This window comes from Patagioenas fasciata, chromosome 18, assembly GCF_037038585.1.
Source record: "Patagioenas fasciata isolate bPatFas1 chromosome 18, bPatFas1.hap1, whole genome shotgun sequence".
NCBI lineage: Eukaryota > Metazoa > Chordata > Aves > Columbiformes > Columbidae > Patagioenas > Patagioenas fasciata.
This window is the reverse complement of record NC_092537.1, coordinates 3,688,118-3,714,371: the sequence shown is the minus strand read 5'-3', so window position 1 is coordinate 3,714,371 and position 26,254 is coordinate 3,688,118. Positions and strand designations below refer to the sequence as shown.

The window sequence follows — 26,254 nt, the reverse complement described above, 5'->3', positions numbered from 1 at the left end:
TTAGACAAATGGAGCTCCGCGGGGTTTGAAGTCATTGACAGAAGTGCTGGTAATCTTCAAGGTTACTCTCCCTGGCTGTCACTGAACTCTATGAACACACAGTTTGAAAGGGAGGGTTCCTGTGCACGGGACGCGCTCACTTGGCTGGCGCCCCCCTGCAGCCAGCACCGCTTCATTACGGTACATCAAAATAACGGCTCCTTAATGGCAGAAACTTCCGTCACCGTCCCAGGGAAGCCCCGAGCAGCGCTCCCCCCGGAGCGGACACCCCGGTACCGCTGTCCGTCCCGACCCCTCAGATCTCCTCAGGGGGACGCGCGGCCCCGAGCGCCCCGCGCAGCCGCACGCAGGCGCGCTGAGTGTGTCCCTCGGCAGCCGCCGTAGCGCCCGCTCCGCGGCGGGTAGGAGGCGGCGCGGGGGGACCCCAGGCCGCAGCGGCTCCGCTTCCCCCTCGAGCCCCATGTGAGACCGCCCCGCACCGGGGCCAGGGAGCGGGGCCATGAAGAAGGACGTGAGGATCCTGCTGGTGGGAGAACGTGAGTGCGGGAGGGGCCGGGCTGGCCCCGGGGCAGGGCGGGGGCCGCGGCTGCGGGGCAGGGCGGGGGCTGAGGGAGCGCTGCGCCGCCATGCCGCCGGCTGTCAGAGCGCCCGGGGCTGCGGGCCGGGCTCGCTCATCACTACCGGGGCTCCTTCTCCTTGGGGCGGTGAGCCCGGCCCTGCAGAGCTCGGGTGCTCCGTGGCCGCCCCGGGCTGGGCTCCCGCGGCGGGGCCGGGGCAGGGACCGCGCTGGGCCGGGAGGCGCCGGCTCCTCGCGTCCTTTTGCTGGATCCCCAAGTCATGGAAGTCAGTTTGCGGAGTTGGCGTGTTCCTTGGGGGTCCCTGGAAATGAAACTGGGCTGAAACTCTTCCCCTGTGTTTGGCCGTGTCCTGTTTAAACTTTAGTTTAAACCAAACTGAAATGTTTCTCACTGAGTGTGGAAGTCAGTGGCCAGATGTGCTGCAAGCCCTTATCAGTCAAGTGTTGTGGACCTGTGGCCAGGACAGGGCTACGGAGCCAGATTCCATTAGCTTACTGTGTGACCTTGAATAAACAGCATGTATTTATATGCACGCTAAAGATACAGAGTGTTTGTGCTTTTGCATATGAACCTAAAATTATATCCTTAAGTTCACACTTAGGTACCCGAATGAGTGGCTAGGCTTTCAAAGATACAGCTGCTTGCTGATGTAAATAGCAGCAAGGAGGTTCTGGTTTGTTAGCTTGTAAAGTGCGCCTAAGTTCTTCACAAGAAAAAGAATACAGAGTAATTACCAAGTGCTATTAGTAAAATTACTTAATTATACTGAGAATGTAGTACTACTAAGTACAGTTTATGCAGTTGTTTTATAGCGTGGGTTGGCTCTGTCTGTACTGCCTAGAAAGATCCTCCGTGACTTCTTCAGAGAGGAATCCTCAGGGAGCTGGTTTTATGCAGAAAGAGTTAAGTTGTTAAGCTTGTATTTGGCTAGTTTTACAAGCCTCAGTTTATGTAGAAATGTATTAGTACATTTGAACACACAGTTGAATTCCTCTTCAGAATATACGTCTAATGTGCCTTCATTCTCTGGCGATATCCTGTTCTGGACTGGCTCCGTACAGTGGTTTCAGTGCAGGTGTAACAGGAGCTTTGGTTTGGCGACTAAGTTCACTATGTGTCCACCTGAAAATGTCGAAGATGCAAGTCTCTTAAGTATGGCAACATGTAGTACATGGTACACCTCAGAGATTGTGAGCCTCTCATATTTTTATTGGAATGGTGATGAGCAGAAGGGAGAAATTTGTTTTACAACTCAGTAAAACTTGCCAGTTACACTGTTAGTGCTGTTCGGTAAACATGTTTTTATATATATTTATTAGTCTGAAACCAGAAGTTAGTCTAGACTACGTAATACTTGTTAGACGATAACAGACCATCAGGATCAGGCTCTGAAGTATCAGATAAAGACCTTTTGTTGTAAGCCTGTTCCAAAACACAGCCTTTGTCATCCCCAGTGGTCTACATCTTAGGCGTAAGGTTGTTTTAGTCCTGGTATCTGGGGTGCAAACATCAATTTTAATAGTCAACAATTTTCAGAATATGTTCAGCATGTTATTTTGTGCAGCATGATTTAAAAGACTTATACACGGGGAAAAAAGATGAGTGAATTATTACAGAGTGCTGTACTGTTTTCTTCATCCTAGTCAGTCGATATTGTTTAGGCCGTTATTTCAAAGACTGTAAACAGAATTGGAAAAGCAAGTGGTTGACCTAGATTTGAGCAAAATAAACCAAATCTTGACACTTGGACCTACAGAGTTCCATACAAAAACAACTCTAGAACACTTGGAAGTGTGTCAGAAGCTTATAAATACTGAGCATCTGTACTAACCAGCAGCACATAATCTTCTATTTTCAGTCATATAATATTAATGAAATTAGTTTCTATATCTCAAAACCAACGTGTTTTGTCACCATTTTGAATTAAAGCTGGTTTGGTCAGATGCAAAATGTGCTGCACTGTTTTCAGTAGTTATCTAATCACTTGCTTATCAGGAAAGTACTTACCTATGGAAACAGGAGAGGTTGTGAAGCTCTTTGATTCAGTCAGGATGAAACTGAAGATGTAGTTTAAGCAGGAGGACACCTGGCAGTGTAAATTATGGGTTTAGCTTAGATGAGTGTCTGGTGAAAGCACAATTGTTACAAAACCTGCATCTTACTGTTTCCGAGCTCTGACCGCTGGGGAAAAGTTCATACCTGTTCTCACACAAAAGGTTCCACTTAAATTTGAGAAGAAACTTCTTCCCAGTGAGGGTGGCAGAGCCTGGCCCAGGCTGCCCAGGGAGGTTGTGGAGTCTCCTTCTGTGCAGACATTCAAACCCGCCTGGACACCTTCCTGTGGAACCTCAGCTGGGTGTTCCTGCTCCATGGGGGGATTGCACTGGATGAGCTTTCCAGGTCCCTTCAACCCCTGACATCCTGGGATTCTGTGTAACAAAGATGCTGTAGGTCCAGGACGAAATAGTTATTTGCTTGAATTGAGGGCTGTCACAGGGATATGATCCCAGATAGTATTTTGGGTTTTAAGAAATGTCTTACAAACAAATAAAGCATTGATGATAGAGCCATGTGTTCTGGTCCAGCTCTTCTCCTTGATAGTTTAGGGCTGAAGCACAATAGTTGTATCAAGAATACTATAAAAATAATAAATTCCTAAATTCCTTTTTGTGTCCTTATAGAATTATGAAAGAATTACCGTCATCCATAATATGTTTAAACAACAGATAAAAGCCTTTAACATGGTCAGTTGGAAAATGTTTTTAAAATAGTTTCAATTTTAAGATGCAATGCAACTATTGAGTGTAAAATACCCCAAAATATCTAATCTCTGTTTTTACTGCTTTTGCAGCCAGAGTTGGGAAGACGTCACTAATTATGTCTCTTGTCAGTGAAGAATTTCCAGAAGAGGTAGAGCATCCTTATTTGTTTTCTATGTTTTATTTCTATCTTGTTGTATATTTTTTTTTCCTAAGAGTGAGTTAACAGGCTCTGCTTTAAAATAATGTCTAAGTCTAGAATGCAGTGATGACTCTTGGAAGAGTGATGTAGGTTACTTTAAATACACCTCTGTGTGAAGATAGGGAATTTAAATTTTATCTAAGTTCCTTTCTTGTTTTTCACATGGTTAATTAAACTCATTTTTTGATATCTGAGGAATGTTACTTTTATTTTTTTAAGCAGCTGAAACTGGTCCTAACTGGCCATGTTTTCAACATTAGAGACTTGTAAATGGGAAGGTGCTGAAAGAGGCAAGACCCTCAAATTGTTTTGACCGTGATATTTAAAGAGCAAGTAGATTGAAAAATGAATGAAAATGAGAGATTTAAAAGTCACGTTGTATAACTTATACTTCACCACTTTTTGTAACTGAGATATTCCTTTGTTTTTGAAGAATGCTTTCCTGACTCTTTTGAAGTACAAAATGCCGAAAACTCTTACTGCTTTCTTCCAGAACAAAAGTAAAGCTACTTCTACACTTTATTCCTTTAAAAAAACAGCACATAGTTCTCTTTATACCATAAAAAGAGCTGCAGCTGCTGCAAATAGTTAAACTTTTTACATATAAACAGGAATGTTTATTTCTTCCGATCACAAGTCTTAAAATAGACATCATGTGCTGCTCTCTGAGTCTACACTGTGCTGTGTTTAATGCAAATCAGTGGGTTACCACAGTTCCTGAGTCCAGATTAGATTCCCAACATCACCGAATTTAGTTCCCAGCCTGGCAGGTAAAAAGTGGCTCCAGTTGCTGTTTGTTCTCGCCGTGCTCAGGGACCTGCTCCTTTCACAGCCTGGTCATTGGTGCGGTCAGTGAGTTCTAGGCCTCTTTTCACTTCTCAGCTTCTTCCTGCTCTAGAATCTGGAATATTTCTCTAGATTCATGTTGAGGGGAAAAAAACATCATTTGTATATAAGACAAAATCTACCGTAAAGTACAGAAATAACTTCTAAAGAAATGCTGCATCCTATATAAACCGCTGCAAGAGACGTACAATTCCTGCAGTCTGTCACGCAGGTCGGGGCTATGCGGGTGTGTGTAACCGACATTTCAGACTTTGAAATAGTGTTTGAATACTGAGTGTCATCAGCAATCAGACTTGATGAGGATGTAAGTAGAGCCTGAAGCTTTACAAAGAGCCGTTCTTCCCGTGATTGGCTTTTCTTTTTTCCTTTTTTTATTAGAAGATAAAAGCACCATTAAAGTTCAGGGTCAGCAGGTAGGAGGCTATAGGGAGCTGAGCGGGAAGTTTTCATTAAAATAAGTTCCTGAGTATGGATTGATGTTCTCTCTCAAAAAAAATGGCCAACAATCATAACTAGTTTATAGTATTTTGCAGAACACACTTTTTGTTAGTGTCGTGTTTTCTTTGGAGGCTTTTCTGAGCTTAATGTTTGGTGCTCTGTCGGAAGCAAGGAACTTGTCAGGTGGTGATTATGTGAAAACCGAGGCTTGTGTTTTGTCCCTCCTGCTTGGTTACTCTACCTTGAGTATTTAACATTTCTTTGACAAGTCATGCCCTGTTCACAGGAGTAGTTCTTGTACTGATTTCAGTGGGAGTAGGATCAGAATATCTTGTGCAAAATTTCGAATGTTTAAACATAGATTAAACAGTATTTAATTTGTCAATAATAGCACACTAAATCCGATGTTAGTCTCCTGCTAAAGAATGTGTAACCCTTTGATGTAATTGATTACATCTGATAACTCCCCCACATTTTAGAACTTTTCTTTATTAAATGACGTTTCTGTTTAAACTGAGTTGCAATTCAGGTTTTGTGTGTAGTTTTCGCTAGGGTGATCGTTCTCTGTAGGTGGTCAGGTATAGTGGATATGAGTTTTATAGAAGCATTGATTGAATCCCTTGATAACATTGCTTCCTTACAGAGCATGTGGGAAGGTCCTTATTCAGTACGTAGAATAATAAAGAATGAGACAGTAGCAGTGACTTTCAGTACTCTGAAATAAAACAAGAAAGCAAAAAACCCCAAACCAAAACAAAGTGCTTGCACTGCTGAGAAGTTGTTCTGTTTAAAGCTGAGTAATTGACAAGTGTATACAACTTTTTTTGACCGTCTGCGTTTTCTGGGTTAAGTTTAAAGGCTCTTTCTTGCTGTTTCTGTCCAACCCAAGGTTCCACCGCGGGCTGAAGAAATCACCATTCCAGCTGATGTCACCCCTGAAAGAGTGCCCACCCACATAGTGGATTATTCAGGTAAGGACGAGCCAATACCACTCCTGGGTGACTGATTTGGTGTGGAATTGTTTATTTAACTCGGGAACCTCTTACACAGTCACATTGTACGGGACCAGAGTGACATGCAGGGAAAGACTCGATTAAAGCAGAAACTTGTGGGATAGAACTGAATCAGATGGTGATGACTGGTCCTACAAATTCAAAGCCCAACATTAACTGCTGTTGGTACTTCCATGAAAGGCAGTTGTAGGCACCTTCCAATGAATTCGTGTTCTTTGACAGACATGTTTACAGGGCGGTACTTTTGTGGAATTCAAAACTATTTTTGCTTCTTTCAGTGAAGAGTTTACTAAGATGCAGGAGACTTTACCTGCCTTATGTTCTATGTCGTTCTACGTTTCTCAGTTTGGACACCTTATCCTTTTGTGTCAGTTTCATATTTTGTAATTTTGGTTTTTGACATATTCTAATCTCCATGACCTGACTGAATAGATACATAGGCTCAGTGTTAAGGAGGAGACTCTTTAGTGCCTTTTATAAAAAGATGTTCAAATAACAAGAGCTTTCACAGGGCTGAGTGTTGTGAAATACCCTAGTTCAGTTGCTTAAGTTTTTCAGTTTTGTTCTCAAAAACGTGCCGTATTAATGAATGGCTTATTCTATTGAATGCAGAAGCAGAGCAGAACGATGAGCAGCTTTACCATGAAATATCACAAGTAAGTGTATTTTAGTGTTTACTAGAAAATAGTTTGCAAATAGCATGGGATTCTTGGTAATTTTATAATTCCTTCTGTTTCCTATTTTAAATTCTTTCTGAGCACCTTTGGACATTTTCTGTGCAGTCTGTCATGGTGGTGTGTTCCATTGCTGGCGTGTAGTTTGGTGCTTGAGTGGAGGCTGCAAATTATCATTCTTCAGTTTAGATTTCTGGGTAGCAGAGGTCTCTGCGGGCAGGAGCTGTGAATGTCACCCTGCAAGATGCTTGCTGGCACATCTCAACTTATCAGTTATTCGGTGTAAGCTGTTTTTCAGGCTGCAAATAGCTTAAGCAAAGTCAGGGACGTAGTTTTTGACTCACGGTGGAACTGTTACTCTGGTGTTGTTACATATGGTTCTTAAGTGTCTCTGTTGCTCTGGAGCCCCTGAGCAGTGGAATTCACGGCTTTTCCTTCCTTTTCATTTCAGGCAAATGTTATTTGTATAGTGTATGCTGTTAACAACAAGAATTCTATTGATAAGGTATGGTAAGACATTTTATTCAATTATTGCTTGAGATGTAACTTGTGTACTGCTGATTGTTGGCAAGCTGAAAACTGTATTAGATGTTTAAAATGCATAAGGTGGCGTTTGAGATCAAGTTGCTAAGAGAACATACAGATGTGGTGTTGCTTCTGGTCCATTTCAGCGTCTGAGCTTTCAGTCACCTGTTTCCCCCTTTGTGGGTAAATACGTGGCTTCTTGGGAAAGAAGCAGTAGCAGTTGTGGTCGAACTTGTGCATGGTTCAGTCGTATTGTATTTGAAAATGTGTTTTTCATGTTTGTTTTTAACCCCACTTCAGGTGACGAGTCGGTGGATTCCTCTCATCAATGAAAGGACAGACAAAGATAGCAGGTGCGTAAGTGTGAAGTGTGAATTAGGCTGCACATTGATGGGTGTCAATGGACAGTGTTGAGGATGTTTATTGTCTAAGAAAATAAAATTCTAAACTTAAAGTTTATATAAGAAGTCCAAGCAACAAGAGATTTAAAGTATGTAGGTCTGTTACATATGCCAGCAATGCTCTTTATTTTTAATTTCATGGTCAGCTTTTACCAGGTGTGTTTATATTTGTTACGGTATAACGAGTTTTGGCAACGTGGTCTGTATAGGTTCTCTATTGATGCTAGTTTTGTATAATAATAATAATAATAATAATATAATTAGTTACTTCTGTGTTTAACAGTGTGGGTTTTGTAGTATCAACGAAAAATACATCTCTGTCTAAGTATATATCAAAACAGTTTACTTAAAACTGCCATCTTTTAGCTTTGCCTGTTGGCTGCCAGCGATAATTAAATCATGAAAATAATATAATGGCTTCTGGTGAGAGGCAGGATGCTAAGTTAAGATGGGTCTTTTTATCTCTCTGTCTTTAAAGCTCTTAACCTTTTTTTGTTTTCAGGCTGCCTCTTATATTAGTTGGAAACAAGTCTGATCTAGTGGAATATAGCAGTATGGAAACTATCCTTCCCATTATGAATCAATACACAGAGATAGAAACATGTGTAGAGGTATGCGAGACTTTCTGAAGTTAGAATGAGTAACAAAACCACATTCTTGCCAAGCATGTATGGCAACTTTTTAATAGAAAAGGTGAATTTTTTGGGTTCAAAATAAAATATTCCAATGTAAGTCATTATCATCACGAGTTTTTATGTTATTTTTCTTTAGAGTAGATTACACCATTGTGTAATCAAATATTACTGTCAAATTCTTAGACTGTTTAGAGCCTCCTTACATCCTTACCTTTAGCACATGTTTTAATAATAAGCCAGACAGGTGTCTGCAGAATATTAAAAATTGATTTAATATGCATGGATATGCCTCTTTTTTTTTTTTCAAAGTAGATACAACTGATTTCTCTGTTACTGGTATGACAGCAAATTGTAATGAGACCTCCCTTATTAATTTCTGAACAGATACAGGGGCTCCATGTCTTTTCCAAAGCAGCACTGTACACACAAGAGGGGGCTAGATCTTTAAAAAGTTTGATGCTTACTTGAATTTCAGAAGAAACCACCAAAGAGTCAAGAAACTAACTAATTAGTATAAGGATTTCTCTTTCAGTGTTCAGCCAAAAACTTGAAGAATATATCTGAGCTGTTTTACTATGCCCAGAAAGCTGTTCTACATCCTACAGGTCCTCTCTATTGCCCAGAGGAGAAAGAGGTATTTACACATAGATTCTAAGAACAAATAATATGGTAGGGGAGTTAATCAGTTCCCTTTTCTTTCGTTTTCAGGGGATTTTGCATTTCTCAGTGTGTTCTGTTACCACCACCCTATACCCAAATATCAAGCATTATACTCCAGAGCTGTGGTGGTTGTTTAGTGTTGCATTAATCTGATCTGTCTTTCCTCTTCATTCAAAGCAATGAAAAGTTCTTTGTTGTCCATGTGAACTGCCAAGTAAAATGAGAAGCTTTGGTAATGACTTTAAGCCAAATGTAATGTGAACACAATCATGTGTTCAGTTCAGTTCTCATTTCAATATACATTTAACAGTAACTCAATTTATATAAAGGAAAATATTCCAGCCTTGGCCTGACTTAATGGAAAGAACTTCTCTGAGCATCTTCTGAGACTTTGGCAAAAGGGATAAATACAAGTGATGTGGCTGGTTTTTAAGTATCACAGTAGTTAGTTAGCTGAGTGTATTATGGAGGAGTATGTTTTTAAAACATTCATTTATTGGGCAAATACAAATAAAATCTTTTAACATAACCCCCATGTACTACTGGGCAGTTGCTTCAATCATAAATACTTTGTTGAGTAGAGAACTAGAGAATAACCCTATTTTGATTTCTTCCATCAGAATCATCCTTATGAGTTAGTAATGTTGTGGTAAAATTGTGCTGAAATCTTTTTGGTTTTCCAAAACCAATCTCTGTGCAATCTGTGTGACCTCTGTGAAGAGAAGAGTCCGTCACCACTGTAGGTGTTGGGAGAGAATTACCGGTGTCTGTTTCCCGTCGCCCGGAGGTACCCCAGCGGTTCTTTCATCCTAGAGATAGTCCCTCTGATCAGTGCTTTCCCTGGTAGATGAATGAGCCCTGTGAAGAGTTTCGGTGTAGTTGAAATGGTGAATAGAGTCAGTGTGCTTGCCTAGAAAGAGTTACTGTAGTTCTAGAGCTGGTTATTTTTACAAGGCGCTGGGATTGCAAGGCCTTTTTTTTCCCCACCAAAAATGCTGGTTTTTTAAATTTTATTTTAATAACTATCTAGTGCCACCTTCAGCTTGTCAAGAGCTTGAGGCTCTTGTAATAATTGAATATAAAGGTGTTTCTGTGGAGTAATTACTTTAAATGTATGGATATAAATTTGCTAGAGGATTTTGTTTCCTCTTGCTTTTTGTTTGATGTATCTGTATATGAATGTCTCCATTCTAAAAATGTGAAATGAAGGCTACTGTTTGTTTTGATGATTGAGCTGCCTGATGCCATTCAGTGTAATCTTTTCGTATTCAGGTCTAGATACTGAACTTTCCTTTATTCCTTAGATGAAACCTGCCTGTATTAAAGCCCTCACTCGCATTTTTAGAATTTCTGACCAGGATAATGATGGCACTCTCAACGATGCAGAGCTCAACTTCTTTCAGGTAACACTCCTGCTTATCTTTTCTCCATGCGTAATAGTTAAACTGTACAATTCTAGAAAAACAAGTGGTTGGTTTGGAAGGAACAGAAGTAAGGTGAATTGTAAGGGAATCAGGTCTAGATATTACAAGTCTCAAGTGCAGCATAAAAGAATGAATCTGTAAAAATGTAATTGGTAGTAATTTGATTTCTAACGATTGTTCAAGTTTTAGTTCAGGAGCAAAATAAAATTGAAAAAACATCTATTAGAAGTAAAGAAAATAAAGTTTGTACACCTTGATTTCCACTAAGAAATTGGATTGTCCTGTATTAGCTTATCAGAACATTTAAAGCTGTATTTCATACAGGACGTGCTGTTTGTCCAGCTTAGCAGCCGGTGGTTTTAACACACTCTTTTTGGTTTTCGGTAGAGAATTTGCTTTAATACACCGCTGGCACCTCAAGCTTTAGAAGATGTAAAGAATGTAGTCAGGAAAAACCTAAGTGATGGAGTGGCAGATAATGGATTAACATTAAAAGGTGAGCCTTATTTAACTCTTACAAGATGATGCTGTAATGTCACCCAGGAGGTTTAAAATCTGAATGTGTATGTCAAACTTTTTTAATTTTTGGTCTGATACTGATTCTATTAAAAATACTTATAGCAGATAAAACACTTCAGAGCCTTAATATTTCACCATTTGCTTTTTAGGTTTTCTTTTTCTACACACACTTTTCATTCAGCGAGGAAGGCATGAAACAACTTGGACTGTTTTACGACGCTTTGGATACGATGATGACTTAGAGCTTACACCAGAGTACTTGTTTCCTCCGTATGTGTCAATTATTTTAGCTTGACATTCATCTAATTGATGCTGCCTCCTGCTTCGGCAGGGTTATTGTTGTGTGTTTATTTAACACATGGTTACATCAAGTATCTCCCTTATTTATGACCTACCAGCCAAAGTCTTCATGTGACTGAAAATTACAAAGGAAGAACTCCTGTCTCTTGTGCCAAATCATGTACTATTATTTCTCTTTATAAGAAAGATGGCAAAAGAGACTCTTAGTACAAAACTGGAACATAAATCTGAGCAGTTGCTTATTCTATGTGGCAACAAAGTAGAAAAGGCTTCTCAGTATTTTCATAGCACCTGAGAAAATCCTCAAATTAAAAAATTGAAATCAATCAATTTTGTGGCTTCTTTTAAAAATGTAACTACATAATTTTGGATTTAAAAAAACCACCACCAAACAAACCAATGACAACCGATTACCCTATATATGTATCTATATATATTGTGTAGTATAAAGACACTCATAATTTTAGAATTCCTAATAAAAAGCATGTGCTTTGATCTCTTTAAAGATAAGTTATTAAAGCTAAATGCAAAGGTCAAATACCAAATGTTGTAATTCAAAAAGTCTGTGTTTTGATTTTTAAAATTCTGTGTTTCATAAGCGCACTTAACGCTTCTTGGTTTTGTTTTCAATAAACAGGCTCAAAATTCCTCCAGACTGCACGACAGAGTTAAATCATCACGCATACTTGTTTCTCCAAAGTATTTTTGATAAACATGATTTGGTAAGATTTTAATTTATGTGTGTCCTGATACCAAAGAGCCTTAGTTTGCCAACAATTTCACTAGAAAAAAGTTTGGTCTTTTCATTATATCACTTCATTCAGAAGTTGGCTCTGACTGAAGCTAAGCAGTCAGAACTAGTCTGCTCTTTATATTTATGCCTACAAGGAGAATTGGCAGTTGTAGTTGTGCTACCAGCTTTTTTTAAACTGGCTCATATATTTAGTCTTATTGAATAACAAGAACAATGATTAAAAATAAAGCAGCTCAGTTTCTTGAAGCTTGCAAGCGTGCAGCAAGAAAATATGTTTAGAATAGGCATGAATGAAGTGATTTATGTCTGCTATTGTGCGCTTGTTTCCAGGACAGAGATTGCGCTTTGTCTCCCAATGAACTGAAGGATTTGTTCAAAGTCTTCCCTTACATGCCATGGGGGCCTGATGTCAACAACACTGTGTGTACAAACGAGAGGGGCTGGATCACCTACCAAGGGTTTCTCTCTCAGTGGACGTGAGTGCGATACGATACATTTGGATATGGTAATGCATTGGTAGATTCCTCTTAGAAATCTAGTAGAAAGAGTGGACTTTCAGTAGTTGAGAACTGACCCAAGCAAGCAAGTTTTTATAGCCAGCCAGTGGCCCGATCTTCAGACAGTTGTAACCGCCTGTTCAGGATTTGGCCGGTATTTGGTGCTAACTATGAAGAAGCGTCTGCAAAACGTTGAACACTCCTAAAACTTATTGGAAGTATTTATTTCTGTTCTGCTCTTTAGAGATTGTATGAATAAGGGTATTCAATGATGAGGTTTTTCTCTTATTGAAAATATGGAAAATGAGAAAAACATTATTTGTCAAGGGAAAAAATAATACGGTGTAGGTTGATAGGCCTGAGCAAGTATTGGCTTCGTAGTGTTATGTTGATTATTTAGATTGGTAAAATTGCCACCATTTACCCTCAGAGTGCTTTAGTCCCTCAGTACTACGTAGTGCCAGGAATACGTCTGTTGTGTCAGGCTGGAGATAGGAGGAAAACCTGTTTCAGTACTGTAGAGAATTGGTGTCACAGATGCTAACAACTTAGGCACTTATTTTTGTCCCCTGTGCTAGACTCACCACATACTTAGATGTACAGCGTTGCCTGGAGTACCTGGGTTATTTAGGCTACTCGATACTCGCAGAACAAGAATCTCAAGCATCAGCAATTACAGGTAACAAAATTTAAAGAAAAAAAGTATAACTTAGGAATTGAAATTCAGAAATCTACTCAAGAGTAAATTGTTAAAACAAATGGTCTTTTTTCGCTTATATTCTTTTTTACTTTCCGTTCATGTCAAGCCTTTGATTTAATATTTTTGATTGGTTTGTGTACATTTTCATGTAAGTGGACAATTTGTGTTTTCACATAAATACGTGCACCCTGTGAAAAATATTTGTGTTTTTTCCAAAGTAACACGAGATAAAAAGATAGACCTGCAGAAGAAACAGACTCAGAGGAACGTGTTCCGCTGCAATGTTGTTGGGATGAAAGGCTGTGGGAAAAGTGGAGTTCTTCAGGCTCTTCTTGGAAGAAATCTAATAGTAAGAAGCCTTTTGCCTATATTCACCTGTATATGCTTATGAGTTAACGCTGAACAGCAAAACCAATTGATCTTAGAGTTTTACTGATTATTATTGTGTTGGGGAGGAGATTGTGAGTTTGTCTTGTTTTTAGTGAAGACACAAACAGCTGTTGCATGCAATAGTTACTTGTACCTCGTGGATTATAGCTGTGCATTTACTTGCAAAACAAACTACAGATTACTGTAATTTTCATTCATTAATAAATGGAGTAAAACAGCTGTTCAGGTGTAACTTAAAGGGGCAAGTCACTGTGGTCTAACTCGGAATTCTGTGTTTTCAGAGGCAGAGGCAAATACGTGCAGAACACAAATCTTACTACGCCATTAATACAGTCTATGTATACGGGCAGGAAAAATACTTGCTGGTAAGGTTGCCTCGTTGTTACCATAGGGCTGGCTAATCTTAGAATTCTGCAAACAAATTTCTGTTTTAATCGTTCCTTCTTCGTAGATGTGGATTCTCCCCCACACCTTTTCTGGTGCAAACAACTTCTGGTTTTAAATGTTGCTAGCACTTTAAAGTGAACCTGTTCGGAATGTGTTATTTTTGAAACCTTGCCCTAGATTGTACAGAACCCGGTCCCTTATGTTTATGCTGCAGGGTGTCCAATTATAACATGATAAATTATCAGCAAGCAATCTGTGTATTCAGAAAGAAGAATCTGTCATGTACAGTGATTAGCATGGCTTAAGTTCATCTTCACTGGGTGAAATACTTCCTTTAAAGCTGCTTCCAGTGTAGTTTTCCTTTCTGATAATATTATGTCGTCCTTTGTGTTCCAAGATTTAGTCTTCTGCTCTCTGGTTTTCCTCGGTAGGATGAATGCCAGTTTCTGTGGGAGTCTAAGACTTTGCGTTAAAGTAAATGTAACTTTTTACGCTGAGGTTGTGATTACCTGCAGATGTGATGTTAACAGCTCACATATGTTGGCTGTATGGTAAATTCCTGCTATTTCATTAATTCTGCCTGTTGTCAGTCCAGTAGTTCTGAGGATGCATAAAAATGAGCCATAAAAATGATGAGAAAAGTAATGTTATAAAATTCCTTTTCTACATAATGACAAAGTTTTTCTCTCTCCCTGACCATCTTTTCTTCTAGCTGCATGATGTCAGTGACTCTGAGTTTTTAACTGACGATGAGACCATATGCGATGCTGTGTGCCTGGTGTATGATGTCAGTAACCCTAAGTCCTTTGAGTACTGTGCCAGGATTTTTAAGGTTTGTATAGTTTATATAGACAGCCTTTTCTTTTATATATCTTTTCACTGACTTCAGTGCAATGAATGTATCTCAACACTCCTGCAACCAGTTCAGCTCAGGCTGTTGCAGGTTGAATGTATCACATACAGTTTCTTTCACGTTCTTTTTTTCTTTACATTTGCAGCAGCACTTCATGGATAGCAGGATACCATGCTTAGTGGTAGCTGCAAAGTCTGACTTGCACGAAGTTAGACAGGAATATAGCATTTCTCCTGCTGAATTCTGCAAAAAACACAAAATGCCTCCACCTCAGGCCTTTACTTGTAATACGGTTGATGTGCCAAGTAAGGATATCTTTGTTAAACTGACAACTATGGCAATGTATCCGTAAGTACTTGAACTGTTATATTTTTACGTTGCATGGGTCGTGCACAGTCCCACTGCATGTCCTTGTTAGCCACGAGGGTGGAACTGCCTCACCGAGGTTTAGCAACAGAGAGACTTCAGTGGCTTGAGTAGAATCTTCAAATTGGGAAAGCTGGTATATATCCAGCATTTAAATCAGCGTCAGCTGACACTCAGCCTTGCAAAGCCCAGTGAATGTGTTGGCTTCTGCTCTGTCCTTCCTGTGGATGCATAACTCAATATGGCAATGTCAATATCTTGGTATTTTTGAGATACTTGTGAAAAAGTTGTACTCTAATCCTTGTTGGTAGCTCAATTTGACAGCTGATTACAGGTAAAGACGCTCTTTAGTGAACAGCAGTTCCCCCAATGCACTGCTTCAAGGTTTTTTTTATTTTTAGGATGTTTATTATTACATGCTTCAGTCCATTAGTCTAATAGATCTCATTTTTTTTAATAGAATTTCTTTACAAACACCTTCTGGGCTTCAGATAGAAGATAATTAAACTCACATTCTTCACTACACATCTCACTGTTGCTAAGCTCACTTTGCATCTCTTTTTGGTGGACAGAGCTTTTAATATGGTGTAGAACTACATAAATATTACAGCAGATGGAGTCTAGTATGACAGCTGACATTTGCTTTAAATTAAATAGAACTAATGTCACTTTCACCCAGAATAGTAACATTTTAAAAAAATATTTGAAACTGTATGTATTGAATTAGATTAGTAAAGCTTGTTTGTTTTTGTTCTCTTGTTTTATTTTGTAGCGCTGGAATACTGGGAATACCACTAAAGTGTAGCACTGACCAAATGTCTTGTCATATCAACATTCCTGCTTTTTCCCTTAATTTTCAAGCATGTGTGTTTGTTAGGGTGGCAAGAGTAGAGGAAATGTCACTTGGTAAAGTGTGCATTCGAAGTGGTAGAAAACGTGGCTGACTTTTCTTTGAACAAGGGGTGTTACCTATTGCTGTGCAGACATACCCAGAAGCATTTAGATGCTTTCCTTACAAACGTAAATAAATCCAGCAAACATTTTCGTTCATGTTTGTGCTTTGCTATTAAGATCAGTGTACGGCGGTAATGCCAAAGTGTCCAAGATACAGAACATCTAACCCTGAAACTCTGCACAGCTGTAGTTGTACCCTCGCTTCCCCAGTGTATTATTTATTTTTTCCTCCTCTCCTTCCTCATTCAAATGTACCTTTTATTCCTGAATCTCTCTTGGTTGTGGCACAGTCCTAATGTGCACCTGATTTGACGAGCGCGATTTCAACTGCTGTCCTTCTGTGTGTTTTCGCAGCCATGCCCGGTTACGCTGTATGTGCGCCTGCAACAGGTGTACATTTTGCATCTGTCAGAACTTCCTCAACTCAGACTTGCTGCAATCTGTAAAGAACAAACTCTTCACTGCAGTTCTTAACAGGTCCTTAACTTTATTTACTAGGTACCAGGTGTGCTTTTAAAATAAAGGGTTTTTGGAAAAGCAATTGGTAACCTTATATACTGCAGGTTTTTCACTCCATATCCACTAAATAGGCAGATACTTACTTTAATTATTGTCATAGAATTGTCAGACTTTGTTTAACTTGAAGATATTTTTGAGCTTAGTCCAGTGATTTCTTTGAAGCGCTACCAGTTTGGAAGTTGATTCAGGCACTTAGAGATTGAAAAAATACTATGGAGGAATTAGGACTGTGCTTTTAGGGAACTGGTAATGGCCATTAAACAGTGGCTCTAAATCTCTGTAATGCGTTTCACTTGAGACATTATAGGTTTGTTTAGTATTGATCAGAGGTAGTGCCTCTTAAATACAAGTTACACAAAGGTTTTTGTAAAGGCACAGCTTGGCTTATAGCAGCATCATATAACATATTACCTGTTTGTAATTGCTAGATTGATATTTGGGAATTCACAGAATTTCTGTGTATGTGTGTGCGATCTTTGGTTTACACAAAAAGTGGATATTTGTGTAAAAAACCTAGAGCTTTTAACATCCAATTCCTCTCTGAACAGAAGGCAACATGTAAGAATTGGTAAATGGTCGAACATTTGCATTTGTAGATACTTTGGAAAAAACAATTGGTAAAGAGAGAGAACTGGTTTTCAGCATTGAAACCAGCGCTTTACCTTGTGTGTGCACTGCGGGCGGGTTGGGCACTCATGATTTACTAACACCTCGGCGCTTGCCATCGCACCCCAGCGAGCGGGAGTTCAAACCAAACAATTTTGGTAGTGCAGCGGTTCCATCGTTCACAGCCTTCTTGGAGGTTATATGGAAAACGTGATGCTTGGTGGCAACCGTGATCAGTGTGTTTATTTGAAGGCCATGTTTAGAATGTCCTGACATGCTGGCAGTGTATGGATGTTACTGCTTTTGACTGTTTTCAGCTGGAGCTGCTCCAAATAAGAGTGGCGCTCTCCTTTAAATGCAAATTACATGCACAGAGGAGTTCTCCTGATAAACCCACCCACAGGAGTGAGCAGCTTTGTGAAATACAACTTTAATCCGAGATAAAAATGTTAACCACCAAGTGCGAGAAGGGTGAAAAACTCATTAGCTTAGGAGAAGACTGTGAATATGAATGAGACTGTTCGCGCTCCATCTCTACTACAGCAGTCGTCCCTTAGACAAAAACGCCTTGAAACAGCGATCTCTTTGCATGTTGTCACTCTAGAACTTCATTCAGCCGTCACTACTAGAAAATCCCAGCTCTTCGTTATTGGGGCTGAAATCACTTCTATAACGTATCCTCATTTTTTGGAAGGGTTATGGGTCACTACATTAGCTGTCATGGCTTGTTTCTCTCTTGTATGGGCCCATGGGGTTTTTTTAAGTCCTGCGTTAGACATCGCGCTTTGTTCCTCTGAAACGCAGTCAAGGGCTCAGGTTATTGAAGTGGTTTTTGAGAAGTCTCATGAATGCTGTCCATCCACACCTTGTCACTGGATAGTGTGGAATAAGCATAGGAACCTGCTGCTGCTTAAAAAAGTCCATAATTCAAGGTAAGGAGAGTTCCTCATAGACTTTTCCATTGACCCACAGAAAGGAAAAATTAATGTGCTGTAAACTCTTTGTCCGTAATCATTCAGTCAGCCACCAGGGTTTTGTTGCCGGTTTCCAGCATGTTCATCTCCCCAGGTTACTCACCATTCACTACATCAACCTCTGTATAACAATGTATAGTAGAGCTGAGATTGTAAACAAGAGGCAGCAGCTCCTAATTGCAGACTTCAGAAGGTACAGGTTGTTTTCATGTTTAAAACTCGTATCTCCTTAGATGTGGTTTAATCTAATGATTTGTGATGAGATCAGAGAAAGCCTTTGAATCAAGAAGGACTTGCCGATGTAGTTGGTTTAGATAACTTTTCTTATTTTGCCTTTACAAGTGCTTACCCTTAGGTCAGATAGTTGGGCACAAATGAGATAACTGAACGGTAAAGGAGGTTTCTCGAAGGTGCTTATTCTCCTGGTCCCTTCCTGTTCTGAAGCTCTAGACAGTAGAAGCAGGTAAAATTTTTCACATTGGACCCCTCCCTGTATTATTTGTTGCTAAGTAATGCTTAGACACTGTTACCAAGGCAAAACATAATACCACGTTTAAGTATTCCCACTGTAGTAATTAAAGGAAGAACATTGCCTCCGCGCAACTGAAAAATGCTATCCATGCCCACCTTCCGCTTCAATTCTACTGGCAAATTTCACAGACTCTCCGAGGGTTTGTGGGTATCAGAAAGGCAAGTTCAGCAAATGTGGGAGTTCAGCTTAGAGAGACTGATCGTGCAGGAACAGGATTGTTGGTTTGAACTCCCCGGGCTCGCTCTTCATCGGCTCTGCGAGGAGGAGGACGCTGCGTTCAAAGCACCGCGCATGCCTGCGTGAGACTTGGTCCTGTCTTGTAGCACTTTTATAGTTTTAATTTATTCTTTCCTTTGCGTGTTCGCTTGTATTTGTCTGGCTGGCCCTTAATCTCTTTTTTACTACATTGTTCTGCCTCTTTTTAAAAGCGAGGTTTCTGCTTCTGTCATTCTAACCCTTCCTTTAATGATGAGCTTGGATTTTGCGCATTTTTTTTAAAGCACCCATTTTAAGTGTGTGTTTCTGCTTTCTAGGTTGAAAATCATTCATTTGTTTCCTTTTGCTTGTGTAGTAGTGGCATTTTTCTGTCAGTTAAGTTAATTTCAAAATAAACTAGTTCTAATGCATGAGAATTGTGCTGTTCGGTGAGGAAGGCTTCTCAGAGCATGGGTTTCTTCCTTCTAAAGTTTTTAAATTATTACAGGATAGAAGGGGAGTTCTACTCGCATATAAACATGGTTGTCTCAGAAATTATCTGTAAGATGTGTTTTCCCTATGAAAACCTTCCTTCTGTGAAATTAAAGTTAAGACAATTGTTTAATTTTCCTGTAGTAATGGGAAAGTTTTAAGAGTATAACCCAGGATTTCTTTTTCAACTATGTGTAGTATTATACACAGATTATTTTTCAAAACGATAGTATGTTGACATTAGATGTTATTGGAGAAACCTACCCCTATACTTAGGACAGTATCACAATATTTTACTTACCTATTTTCCTCCTTCTCTAAACGGTTTAATGCCCCATATTGAGAAGTTTGCAAAGCCGCATCCCCTGATTTCTTTCCAAACAGAATATAATTCATTAACATTTTACATTATTTTTAGGTTTTGTAGATAGTAAGATGCACTTGGAGCTTTTCACATTTCAGATGTCTAATGCATGGGGGCAAATTCTAACTGCTGGGCTTGGTTTGCATCCTAGAAGAATATGTGCCCGAAGGGAAGCAGCAGCAGCTCGTGCATGTTACGCGATGGTTTTGGAATTCAGCTGCTTATATTTAATTGCTGGAAGCTGTTGCCTGTCAGCGCAGGCGGCTGCTGCTCGCTGGCTGCATTAACCTGGTTAGAATCCTGGGGTGAGTGGCCTGTTGGCCTCACCGCTGCGCTTTTAAAATGCTTTTGAGGTTAATACAGGAATGTTCTTCGACTTTTGTAGCTGAGGTTAAACCTTCCCAGACTTGGGGTTCTGCTGCTGACATGGGGAAAAGCGGCAGGACCGGCCCGTAACCCAGTGGTTGTGTGTGTGACCGTGACAGGCATGCTCAGTTAACCGCCTGGTACCTGCATGGTGCAAACTGCTTGTGAGTTGTTAAAGCCTCGGAAAGGAGAGACACGACAGATTACAAAGATCTTATTCAACAAGTCACAACTTAGGGGTAGGTTGAATAAAAATCTGGCTTTTTTTTTTCCAAAACATGCATTCAAATCTGAATTTTATGCCAAAGGCAAAATTTCTAGACTCTCATATATAACTAATTATATGATTAAATACACACACCAATCTATTTGGGAAGTTTGAAAGCTAGTTATTATTACTTGTAAGCAAGAGTTTCAAATACAGCTTCGTTTATGGAGCCCTAACTGCTACTCTGTGTATGTATATGTGCACATCCATACGTAAGTTTTACCCTTGGAGAGAACTTTTCTGATTCAGAGTTACTCTCTTACCAGCAAGGTGGTAATTTCTACCACTGGGGAAATTAGTTTCATAAACACAACTGCACTGAAATACGATTTGAACATTCTTTATTCAAGGGGTAGAAGAACCTGTGTTCCGAATTCCAGTAAGTGTTTTTGGACTTCACATTTTTGGCCTGAGATATTCAGAGGGCCCTAATAATTTCTTACTGAAGTCAGTAGATTTCCTTGAGGTTATTAGACAAATCCCTGCCTTTGATTTAGTTCCTTTATTTAAATGAGTCTCTCTCTGTTAGGCTTAGGAAAGGGATCAGAGTCAATTCACTCTCCCTTTAGACATGAAAAGAGGATTTTATCATGACTGGGAATATATGAATTGTTTTTAAAAGGATGAAGCATGCTCAGCAAGTTTCTTGCATACTGTTAAATGTGGACATGTGCAGAAGTCAAAAGAAGGTAAATTATAGATAGGAATCAGAAAATGTAGATTTGAGAGATAGTGCTTTATGAGGCAACGCAAAAAAATTCATTTGCAATTTAAACAGTGATTTGTGCGTTTAAAGGGATGTTTTTTGAATTACACAAAGAGTCAGGCAGTTGAATTAACCAAATTAAACTTGTGGTGTTAGTTATACAAGTACTCACCCAACAGAACTTGTCATGTAATCTATTAAAATCTTGTCACATACAAGGGATTTATTTTACATACCCAAATAAGTTTTGTAATTTACAGTTCTAAAGACAAGGGCTTTATAGTCTTCTACTTAAAAAACGCCACATGTAGTGATAAAATACAGTCTTTAATTGAATTGTCAACAGTAATGAGATCTTGTCAGTTTAGAGCGATGTCCTGGAATGGTCCAGGGTGTTTGGCAGAGGCTCTGGAGCTCGTGCGTGTCCTGTGGACACACGGACGTTGAGGCTTTGGGGATGGAGTGGGAAGAGATTCCATTTCTTAGACAGTTTTCTGAGCTCTTAAAGTAACACGTTTAGCTACATAAAATCATAGATTTTACTTAGCTCATCAAAAGTACAAACTCCACGTATTTCTGTTTTTCCCCAAGTACTAAGTTTTTAACAACTGAAGGAGAATCAGGGGCTAGATGGCTGAAATGGCAAAGCCCAGATAACTGATACGTTTGAGCGTATTTGAGCCAGTCGCTGTTGTTGAGCCGTGCTATGAACTGCAAACTGTACGTGTGTGTATGAAAAGGTTAAGAGCCTACCTAGATGAGTTGGGGGCCATGCTGTTAGCAGACCAGGAGAGCAGGATTATGCAGCAGGTGCACGCCGTCAGCTCTGTAGAAGATTCCATCTTCATGGAGTCATCTCTTGGTCCGCGTTTGCTTGAAGCCAGGTAACAGCAGCCAAACTAAGGCGACCTTGCCACTGCCTCTTCCCTTTCTTCCCCTCGGCAAACCCCTTGACATCGAGTTTGCAGAGAGTTTTGTCAAAACTAGCTGTAGAGGAACTAATGCTTGCAGGAATTAATGAGTTTGATCTGTTCCATAACCCAGCAAGATATTCTTAAATGAGATTAGGAATTTTTAGCGACCAGCTGTGTTTGTGCACCAGAGAGCCTGTTCTTCAGCATGTGGTATGACTGTACGCTGATTATCTGGACAGCTTATATTTCGCCTGCAAACGTCTACTAAAGAACATCCTAAACTGGTTGTGTGTATTTTGATGCAAGTAACAATTCCTGCTTTATTAAACAGCCTGTATGCGACAGCTCTGCAGCTCACGCTGTGTGAACTCTCTGTGCACCGTGTGTGCTGAGGATCTCTGTTCGCTCCCATCTTTAACATTAATACTCCTGCAGCTTTCACCGAGTAACCCACGATGATTAATACAGCCTAAAATATGGAGGCTAGCGAAGTTGTGTTGTAAATTCAATCTTAAATAGAAGTGTAAATTCTATCTTAAATAAAAGTAAATAAACATTTAAAAAGAAAACTAAACTTCACTATTGTTTAGGAACTTTTTGTGCTTTGAATTATGGCATTTATGATAACTTGTTTTAAACGGTAGCTTCTGCTTTCTGGTAAGCTGTCATACTTGAGACTACTGTTGAGGCTGGCTAGCTGTGTTTAACTGAGCATGCTCACAGGATTCGGGCGATGTTTGGGAGAGTTGGGTCATGCTGTCCCTAATGTCATGCAAGATGTGGCTTTTTATGTCATACAGTCACTTCATACTGTTATTACATCTTGTCCTTTTCTGTTGGTGCCATTGTCACTGCTTGTTTCACTAGCACTTTCAGCTTTCAGCTTGGTATTGGATGACTTTCTATTGCTGTTCTTGTGACTGTACTGGGAGGAAAGGGATTTACAAATGGTCTTGCTTTTGATTCTAGCTTTTGGAAAAATATTACTTGCTACTTGTCAGTAGACCTTTTTGGTGGGGAAGAAGTAGAAGTAGATGTTCAACGGGACTGGAAAGTTTTTCATGGAAAAGCAGAAATAAGTAAACTCAGCATTACAAAAAAGGGATTTTGCTGGACATAGTTGTTGTCACTATGGCTTTTTAATTATTTGCTAGCTGGTTTTGTTTTCCTTTCCTGAATGCTTGCTGGCACTCCAAGTAAGACACGCTGACCCCCCACTTTCATAACTAATGATCTGCTCCTGCATTTCTCTTCAGCTGTGCGAGCTCTCTGACTTTAGCGAGATCTACTAATGGGATCAGGGCTGCAGATCAGATCCTGATCTTTTAAGAAAAGTGAAACAACAGTATAAATACTCATAAGGCTGAAATGTAAGCTGCTTGCCTGTGACAAGTGTAGTGATGAGTTTCCAAAAGCAAAGTAGTTTTAGCACAAGTTGTCTTATATTCCTGTCATGGCATTAACCTGGTTTTGTATGTGTGTTAAATTTTAGGCACGTGAGACAAGCCGACCTCAAGAGCTCCACGTTTTGGCTCCGAGCAAGTTTTGGTGCTACTGTCTTTGCAGTTTTGGGTTTTGCTATGTACAAAGCGTTACTGAAGCAGCGATGATCTGAGAAGAACCACAGCTGGCCCTACCAAATCAATAGTAAAAAAAAGAAAAAACATTTTATGTACATTCTGAATGCTTTAAATTCTGCTAGAAATATTTATATATGCAGAGTTACTTTATTAATATTTGTAATTCATGCATAAGATTATTTTAAATTATAGCTCTAACTACAGTATTGCATAATGTGTGGGGAAAAAAAATGCATCTTACCAGCCAGCTAAAATGGCTTAACTTGTGAGGCCAAAAGGGAATTTGTTGTAAATAACCTGTACATATTAAAGCAGTGAGACATTGCTTCCCAAACAGCTATTCAAATACTGTTCAGAGATGTTTCACCATCATGACATACTAGTGTATAGTTGAAATTCATTTTCAGTTGAGTAGATTCAACTCCAAGATTGTACTTCCTCAAGGATTGCTTATTTATTTCACATGGATCTGAAGTGACTTCATCTTTTTGGACTATAAGCTCTACCAGATGGAATTTGTGATTTTCATCCTTAGCTGTTCTTTTTAACTGACGAACAAATTTCCCCACTAACTATGTCTTTGAAAAAAAAAAAAGGTCACTGTTGCTGTCCTGGCCTATGGTTTTGTGTGTTACCTGACCAGTGACATAATTTATCAGCCTGATTTTTCTTTTAAAAGGAAAACTGTAAACTTCAAAAACCGTCAGATCAATTCGTATGCTGTGTGTAATTCCTGTTTTTCGTTTTCCGTTATGTTATGTTTTATAACCCTTATGAATCAGGTGAGCAAATTTGTACATTATAAATGTTTATAATTCAAAAAGTGTTGCGGTTTAATTTCTCACATCTGTCCGTCATACCTGTTGAAAGCTGTGTATAAGATAAAACTAAACCAATACACAGTGCCTATTCTACTGTAGTATATTAGCTGCATGGATCACAGTGCATTCTGTAACCGGCTAGAATTACCTATAGACACAGCTTTTTTAACGATCAAGTAAATCAAACATTAATTCCTCATGACAAACCTATTTTTCCATTGCTGGCCTTTTCAGGTATTTCAATAAAATGACTGTGTACTGTGTTTGTGGTTATCTTTTTCTTTTTTATTCTTTCCCCTTCCCCTGCCCTGAAGGGTGGTCCTTATAAAACCATGTCCTTTATCTGAGAAAATACTGTTCAGTTGTTGGACCTCTTGGCTATGTAGTTTCTTTTTGTCTTATAGACCACGCCACCTCCATTAGAGGTTTATCAGAAGACAAAAGCGGCTTCTGTGATATTTTGAAGTAGAAACACAAGTGCGTAGTCAAGCGTGAGTTTTGTGTTTACTGTCAAGGATGAAATAGAGCAGGAGAAGAAAGTGAGTAGTTCGGTGGGTGGTTTGGGGAAGCCGATGCCTGTCTGATGCTGACCTTCCAGAAAAGGGAGGCCAGAAGTGGTAAATGAGAACGTTTTATCAAGATCAGAGCGCTCCCAATCCGGAAACTACTACACTCTATATAGAAAATTACTGATATTTTTTTAAGAAAACAGGGCTAATATGTTTTTGGGGAGGTGTGTATGCTGTTATGTAAAATCTTATCATTTTCTCTGGGAAACTGATCATTAGAGATCACCTCTGTATCCTCCTCCTGCCAGGTAACTGGAGACCACAGAAATTAGATTCCTCCACATTAACCTTCCTGTAAGGTGGAACAAGATTCCTGTGCTCAGCCTGTTCAGCTCCACCAAAACATTTGTCAGGGAGTTGAGCAGTATCTCCTGCTCTTTTTCTGTGATATGTCTCCTGACTTCCACGATGCAGAAAATAAACACATCAGTGCTTTTGAACTGATGACCTGGGTGAGCAGATGTTTCCCTGCCCTGAATTTTTACTTCTCATGGGCTCGTGGTGCCATGTAGCAGCGACACGTGGCAACTGGAAAGTGCAGGATGTGTTCTCCAGAGCTCAGAGACCGCTTGTTTTGTGGTTGTGTTTTCTTCTGTTTAGGTACAACATACCTGCCTTGGTAGAGGGAGACCAGATTGGGATAAGGAATCAGAAGGAAGAACACGGTGATAGTGGAAATCTGCAGGGACCCCTGACTGTTCCTCTGGGCCTGCTGACCTTTTAACATCAAAGCAAGCAGGGACAACTACATGTGCACATACCTTGAGACTTTTTCCTTTGTTTTCTTAATCGGAAATTCTAATTTAGTAGATCTTAATCTAGCCGATTAATCTCCCACTCTCCCCACACACTTTCTGAAAGGATATTTCAGGACTTCATTTCTCACAAATTTATCTCAGACTGCCCATGTACTGATGCTAAAGGGCCTTTTGGGAGACTGATGGCCCTGCAGCGCTGCCTGGAATGTTTCTGTAATGATTCCCACTCACCATCCATACGTACCCCCTCACAGAAATCTCTTTAGTGTGATGTTAATGACACGATACGTGGTGTGCTGCTCCAGACCTGCTGCACATCACCCGCCCGCTGTTCTTCGGGATCGGTGGGTAGAAGCGGTGAGTATTTTCACGTTAATTAAACACGCATAAAGCGTGTCCCCCAAGGGACCTCGGAAGAAACGCGGTTCTATGGGCACACGGAGTCGCACCGGGTCGGGGGGACCCGCGGGCGCGGGCTGAGGGGCCGGCGCGGGGAGCGGCCGGCAGGGGGCGCGCTGCCGCCGGGCTGACGGGACAGCGGCTCCGCGGCGGGACAGGGGCGGAGGGACCCGCTGGGGGCCGCTGTGGGCACCTCTGTGGACAGCGCAATGGGCATCGCTGTGGGCAGCGCTGGGGTCATCGGGTTTGCCATGTGAAACGGCTCCCTCAGCTCCCCCAGCCCAGGCAGGCCGGCTGGGGAGAGCCGCGGGGGGCT

The 26,254-nt window shown here is 40.2% G+C and overlaps 1 protein-coding gene across 3 annotated transcripts; it reads left to right on the top strand.

The window, feature by feature from the left end:
* The first annotated feature begins 369 nt into the window (after positions 1–369).
* Positions 370–24,475, top strand: RHOT1 (ras homolog family member T1). 3 transcript variants are annotated; one of them, XM_065852211.2, is made up of 21 exons: positions 370–536; positions 3,430–3,488; positions 5,713–5,794; positions 6,449–6,492; positions 6,962–7,015; positions 7,336–7,388; positions 7,939–8,047; positions 8,604–8,705; positions 10,036–10,134; positions 10,543–10,651; positions 10,824–10,944; positions 11,612–11,696; positions 12,059–12,204; positions 12,804–12,904; positions 13,144–13,274; positions 13,597–13,680; positions 14,415–14,534; positions 14,701–14,903; positions 16,230–16,352; positions 21,638–21,781; positions 23,304–24,475. In XM_065852211.2, exons 1-21 carry the CDS (start codon positions 500–502, stop codon positions 23,419–23,421), a joined length of 2,124 nt encoding a protein of 707 aa, XP_065708283.1. In that variant the 5' UTR covers positions 370–499; the 3' UTR covers positions 23,422–24,475. The 3 variants fall into 3 exon arrangements, with proteins under 3 accessions (XP_065708283.1, XP_065708281.1, XP_065708282.1); XM_065852209.2 differs by lacking the exon at positions 21,638–21,781; XM_065852210.2 differs by lacking the exons at positions 16,230–16,352; positions 21,638–21,781.
* The last annotated feature ends 1,779 nt before the right edge of the window (positions 24,476–26,254 follow it).

Excerpts from the sequence above, each read along its gene's own strand:
- RHOT1 (XM_065852211.2), top strand. The coding sequence starts at position 500 with ATGAAGAAGGACGTGAGGATCCTGCTGGTGGGAGAAC. Across the intron at positions 10,945-11,611 it reads CCAGAGTACTTGTTTCCTCC|GCTCAAAATTCCTCCAGACT; the intron begins GTATGTGTCAAT and ends TTCAATAAACAG. Across the intron at positions 14,535-14,700 it reads ACTGTGCCAGGATTTTTAAG|CAGCACTTCATGGATAGCAG; the intron begins GTTTGTATAGTT and ends TTACATTTGCAG.